This window comes from Nicotiana sylvestris, chromosome 12, assembly GCF_000393655.2.
Source record: "Nicotiana sylvestris chromosome 12, ASM39365v2, whole genome shotgun sequence".
Classification (NCBI taxonomy): Eukaryota; Viridiplantae; Streptophyta; class Magnoliopsida; order Solanales; family Solanaceae; genus Nicotiana; species Nicotiana sylvestris.
The window spans coordinates 62,496,990-62,503,381 of record NC_091068.1 but is presented as its reverse complement, the minus strand read 5'-3'; the positions used below and the strand labels follow the sequence as shown (position 1 = coordinate 62,503,381).

Sequence of the window (6,392 nt, the reverse complement as noted above, 5' to 3'; positions counted from 1 at the left end):
TTTCCCTCAATGGTAGACCAATGTGATACGACAATCTAATGAGCAATAAGACAATGCTCATGTTCAACTTACCTTCGGGAAGACACTCCTAATCAACAGATTCTCCCATATTGTTTTGGGAGAAAACCAAAGATCCTAGACCATGGACCTTGATGTATGCAACCTGGACATGTTACTCCGGCTACACCGAATACATTTGAAACACAATAAAAGACCAGGATAAAAACAGGCTGCATCTGGTTTTTTTTTAATTACCACCTAACAAAAATGGATGTCAACAACCCATCTAACATTGGTGCAGCAATACCAGAAGAAATCCTATTGAACATTAACCAAATCAACCTCAATAACATCCAGACAGAACGAGCTGGTAGACACCTGATGAAACTCGACAAGAATCCATAAGGACCACAAGGTACCAATTTCAGTTAGTACAACTTTGACACCACATTTAAGGCACAGTAACTTGACAACCGCTGCAACAGGAAGGTGACATTACTGACTTTCAGACACCCACACTGAGCAATGCTGGACGACAACTCTGGACCTTCTCAACCCTTAAACAAGCCCTAGTACTCACTGGAACAGTAGACAACCAAATTAATAGATGCTAATGAACACAAAAAGAAAAGGATAAAGTAAACAAGAAGAACAAGCAGGAAGTATCAGAAATAGGAGAATAAGAGAGAAGACTAGACAAAATAGTTCCCTTTTGGAGGCTAGCAGGTATACTTCCTACAGAGATTTTCAAAGCTACAAAGTTTCTTGAGCATAATATACATAAACTGTACAAGGAATACATAGATGATTCACAACTTATAGACAACTTTAGGCAACAAATAATCATACAAATCAAGTGTATCACACAACAGACCTGATCATTCTCATCATCTGATTGTGAAGGAGACTTTTTGGACTCAGATGGTTTCTCCGCACCGCAATTCTGTCTGTTACACTTGGTCCGAAAAGGATAATTTATGTTGTTGCATTTCTCACATTTCCAGCTTCCCTCTGGTGTTTCTGGCTCTGAAATTTGGGGTTGTTAGAAAGCTAATTAGAATTAGTAAAAGATAGCATGCTAGAGGCCGAAAACTTACTAGTATTCTTTCCTGATTTGGAAACCTGTGTAATTGCAAATAAAGATAGTCAACAAAAAATCAAAATGTAGTTGCAAAACTACTTCCAAAGTTGAGATAAGAAGGAAGAACAAGAAGCCAACTTGAATTTCAAAATCAGATCATCTAATGCAAACATAGCACATACAAAACTCTTGATAGCAAATAACATTTTTGGTCCAAAATAACCTAAACTTCATTCAAAATAGTTCAAAAGTTGGTGTTGGATATTAAAAACGAAACAATATCGTATATTATCAGGTATAGATCCTGGAACATGACAGCAAGTCAAACCTGAGAACCAGGCTTTGGAGTGTTGCACTTCCTCATGTTACAAACTGTTCTAAAAGAAAAGTTGACATTTCCACATTTAGGACATTTCCAGTCATTATCACGTGTTCCATCTGCGGAATTTATGGAAAAGAAGGTAATAAATTACAGATGCCATGAAATTAATGCAGAATACAAGGATAGAATATATATTGCAGAACTCCCACCTTTCTTTTGAGAATTTTCTTCAGGATAAAACCCTGGCCTTGGTGCCTGCATTAAGAATTAATATTACTCAGTCTCTTCTCAACTGAAAAGAAAATCATCATTCACTCTGTGATAAGCATTTGCCACAAGGGTGATGCAATAGATTCACTGATCGAGAAAGATTAAAATTGTGAGACATAAATACCAGAAGGGGAGAAATATTAGGCGGTGTATAAAGAAAAATGAAGTATTCAGTTAAAACTGTAATGAACCAAAAATTTAATGCCGACTGTCTAGTATAGTCAAACAAGATAATCGTGTTCAAGAAAAAGCCGAAACTTAACCCTACCATGCCAGCAGGGGCCATTGGCAATGCCAGACCGTATCGGTCCATAAGTGGTGGCACACCGTACATCCCACCTGTAAACAAAAAAGTTCAGTCACAGCATTATTATGGAACAACTGAAACTACATCGGGCTATTCCAAAGTTAGAAGCCTGACAGCATAGTGCTGTTTACATGTGCGACATTAACACAGAAGTAGTAATGGACAAAACAAACATTCCCTATTCTGCAATAAGCTAATCCACCAGGAAACCTGGGACGTGCACTACAACATTAAAACATAAACCTCCAAGCAGCACTCTTCGTTTTTTTCTAACTTATAATTGGTTGAGGTTAAGAATACATACCATTTCCAATCACAGACCCACCAGTGTAAGGAGGTGGAGCAGAGAAATGCAGTGGGCGGTATGGGCTGCCACCAGAAAGACGGCTCCCAATATTGTAATGATAAGCTGAGCCCCCAGAAAAAGGAACGTCATAGGCTGGCATGGATGGTCCATTGAACAAAGAACCACCATAAGGTGCTACCCCCATATACATTGAAGAGGGTGCACCAGGCCCAACATATGCAGCAGAGGGTGAATAGCTATGTGGAGCTTGCATTGGCCTAACTGCAGATTTCTACAAAGGCAAAGTCTTTGTCAGTATTAGCAAGATTTGTTAAAATCTCATATTAGCTATAATTTTAAGATAACCAAGGATCACTCCAGATACACTCAGACTAAAAAGTTAAGTGTTCATGCATGAAGAATCTTTCACCTAATTAAGATACTTTTTGAAGGATGTGGATCATGCAAGATATGCGTAGTCATCGTGAATACAAAATTGCCATGATGGCCAGCATGACTTGAGGAATATACCCCGATAATATGACTGTGTGGGCATGTAAAACATCAAATAATCTCTACATCCTTGACACTGCTTTTATGCATTATATCATGTATATTCTATGCACACAAGACATCTTTCAAAACAAAACACCAAGTTAACGTCTAAGGCTCAACAATAGTCTCACATTTTCAATGATTTGGCTTTCTAGCATGATTGCTATAAGCTAATGGTTATGCAAAGAAGTAGGTGTGTCAAACGTGAGGGTCGGAAAGGGTTAAGCAAAAGTAGGGCACATGATAACTTGGGCTGGAAAAAATGAGTTTTAACGGAATCTGCCGAACTCTTTGGAGAAGTAACAATCCTTTTAAAGCAAGCCTAGAATTGATTTCACTCATTTCTCATGTTTTTCATTATATGGATTGAAAAAAAAAGGCTTTTCATCTATCTTTCATCAGCAAGAAAAGAAAAAAAAAAGTTCATACCACTCCATAAATCCAGCATCTTGGGCATAGTTAAACTGAAAGCATAAGGAGAGGAACAAACTTCATAATACCATTAAGGGCACTAAACCCTGTTCCATATTCCACAATGCTATAAACATAAACCATCTTTGCAAAAGAACTCAGGGCACTGGCAGGCTAAGAAACTGGGAACGAAGTCCCTGCTTGGATCATTGGATGATTTTTATCATTTCCAAAGAAAATAATTGCTAGAAAGAGAAAAAGAAAAGGTAAGAAAACTAACAACCAACAGCAACAATCAATTTAGATGGAGCATAATGTGGAGGTAGGATTTAAGAGAAATCCTGGATCAGAAAGTGAGTAATTAAACAAATGGGGCTCTAGGTAGTCAGACAACAAGTCGAATAGACATAGAGTTGAGCGAATATGAGGTATTTTGACTCTTGTAAATGAAAATCCAAGCGACACCCATGGTAACAGCTGATTCGTTAAGGCTAGATATCAGGAACTATGTTTACCCAAACATCTCTCTGGGTTAACCTGGCTTGGGGTTTTGGGGGGAGATATAGAAATGAAAAGCTAATGTTAAGAACTGTGATTCAGAAAGAAAACTGATGCTAAATTATATAGGTAGTAGATGCAAGTGTACATACAAAAACAAGTTTTGCACAACAATTTACAGCTTAGCTGGAGACTGAATTTACAGAAACAAACAACACAAGTTACTAATAAAATCATGTAACGGTATACATGTAGCTCTCCCAAACTAAACCGTGAAAGTAGATGATGATGTCTTACTGAGTTGTGATCTGCAGGCCTAGACTGAGTACAGTTGCGCATATTGCATGTGGTTCTGAAGGAGAAATTGACATTCCCACAGCTTGGACATGTCCAGTCATCTTCCCTACGGCCACCTACAATGTCAACAACTAGAACCTTTTAGTAGGAAGCAAACATCGTGAACCCTCTCCACTGAATACAAAACAAAAAATAACAGGATGAAACAACGAAGTACAAAACTATCAGAGCATTACAGATATGGTTCCCTCCTCTTCAGGAACCGGGATACATACCGTCAGTTCGGGCACGTTTGGCAGCAGAAGAATTTCTGTTATCAACCTGGAAAAAATTATAAAAGCAAGTAAAATACAAGTTTTAAAGCCCAGAACAAGTCAATGACTAAACTACTCATCAATTCAAACAAATTGGGGTCCCCTATATGAATCAATCCTCTACATCAATTTCGCCCTATTCAGACACGTTTCATTCCAACACTAGGGTATCCTATCTGAATCAATCCTCCTATATCCACTCGCTCTATTTAGATACATCTAGCTCCAACACTAGTAAATAAGCCAAACAATAAGTAAAAAACAGAAATTAAAAGCCTTCAATACTTCGTTATAAATTAGTTAAAAGGCCTTTTATAGATTCAGGAAAAAGCCAAAAAGAAACCCTAGCTTCTATGTATCAACCCAACATCCTATCTAGGATAAAAATGAAAATACTTTCAGGGGTTACAAAGATCATAAGCAACGAAACAGGGAAGTTTACAAGAAAAAATTGAAACTTTATTGAATAAATAATAAAAAAGAAAAGAAAGATGATTGAAAGTTGAGAAAGACCAAAACCTGAGACATAGCAGCTTGAAATTAGAGGAGAAGACGGTGATAAACTCTTTGGCCGTCGGCCGGAGCTACAAAATTGTGTCGGAAAAACACCGAAAATATGGCGGACCTAGAGAGAGAGAGAAAGAGTGGTGGTTTGGTGGTAAGATTATAAATACGAACAAGGGGAAGGGCTGTGAGTAAATTGAGTCAAGGGAGTCAAGCTGCATCGATGGGCCCAGCCCCTCGTCGCTGTTAGGCCCATTTAATTTTCTCTTGAAGGCCCATCCTCTGCGGAAGCCTCTAAATAGGTGATTTGCGAGTCGGAAACTGAAATAATGTCATTTTTGGCACAAAATACGTTTCTACTGTTAAAAAAAAGTTATATTTCTACATAAAACGTAATATAATACTGTATTTTACTTTAACAAAAAGTTAGCTATTAAAGTAAACGCAGTATTATAATGCGTTTTATTAAAAAAATTTACTTTAACGGAAAGTTAGCTGTTAAAGCTAAACGCAGTATTATAATGCGTTTTATTAAAAAATTAATTTTTTATAGGAAAAAGCATTACAATACTGTGTTTTCCTTAAACGCAGTATTGTACTGCGTTTTCCTTAAACGCAGTATTGTACTGCGTTTTCCTTAAACGCAGTATTGTACTGCGTTTTCCTATAAAATTTGGGCCCACCTTAATAAACTTCTGCAAGAGTGCAGAGAATATTTGTTTTTTAGTGTAAAACGTAGTATAATACTGTGTTTTACACTGAAATGTATTATTATACTGCATTTTACACTAATTTTTGGGCCTACCAATAAGTGTTCTGCGGATAACTGACATAACAATAATTCAAATACATAAAATGTGGTATTATACTGTGTTTTACATAAAAAAATTCTGCACCCCAAGCTCGGACTTGCCTTATTTAAAGGCGTTTGAATTTTATGAAAATCCATTCAAAACTTTCCTTCAAACTTCCGTTCATATTTCTCTCTTCTTCTTATCAATAATTTTTTATAATGTCTGAAGAGCCAAAAATAAGGGTTTCATTATATTAGGGGGGGTGAAGTTGTGCTGGAGAATAACTTTGTGAGGTATAGCTCACCTCCACAATGTAATGTTAAATTGTCGCTTACAATGGAGTACGATAAATAGGTATCGTTGTTACGTAAAAAATGAGTGTGAGAAAACGTTCGGTTAATCTTAAAGTAACTGGTAGATTTCCGTATTCAGTGACTCCGCAGGGGTTTGCTTATTATTCTGAGTTTAACATCGAAGATGATGAAACTCTTAGAGATTTTTGCGGATTTCGGATGAATACAGGGGATTTATTGTAATAAAATTATTGGAAATGTACGTCAAGGTTGAAGACGTTCCCAATAATGAGGGCGTGCATAGTAGGGATAACCCCCAGTCATCGGGTGGTTATTCTGGAGCAGTTTTTGCCGGACAGATTGCTGATGAAAGAGCTTGCCTTGATTTAAACTTGTCACCACCGGCGAATGAGTAGCCACAAAATAATTTTTCGACTTTATATAATCCACAAGACGACTG

At 37.2% G+C, this 6,392-nt stretch overlaps 1 protein-coding gene across 1 annotated transcript; it reads right to left on the bottom strand.

The window, feature by feature from the left end:
- Nucleotides 1-220: 220 nt before the first annotated feature.
- On the bottom strand, nucleotides 221-5,019 carry LOC104218240 (ranBP2-type zinc finger protein At1g67325). The gene is made up of 10 exons (XM_009768689.2): nucleotides 4,861-5,019; nucleotides 4,303-4,348; nucleotides 4,028-4,143; nucleotides 2,285-2,558; nucleotides 1,942-2,012; nucleotides 1,613-1,658; nucleotides 1,410-1,519; nucleotides 1,098-1,122; nucleotides 875-1,026; nucleotides 221-579 (listed from the first exon to the last, which is right to left on the bottom strand). The coding sequence occupies exons 1-10, from the start codon at nucleotides 4,867-4,869 to the stop codon at nucleotides 577-579; spliced, it is 852 nt and encodes a 283-aa protein (XP_009766991.1). The 5' UTR covers nucleotides 4,870-5,019; the 3' UTR covers nucleotides 221-576.
- Between the last annotated feature and the right edge of the window lie 1,373 nt (nucleotides 5,020-6,392).

Excerpts from the sequence above, each read along its gene's own strand:
- LOC104218240 (XM_009768689.2), bottom strand. Across the intron at positions 2,559-4,027 it reads GGCCTGCAGATCACAACTCA|AAATCTGCAGTTAGGCCAAT; the intron begins GTAAGACATCAT and ends TTGCCTTTGTAG. Across the intron at positions 1,659-1,941 it reads CAATGGCCCCTGCTGGCATG|GCACCAAGGCCAGGGTTTTA; the intron begins GTAGGGTTAAGT and ends TTCTTAATGCAG.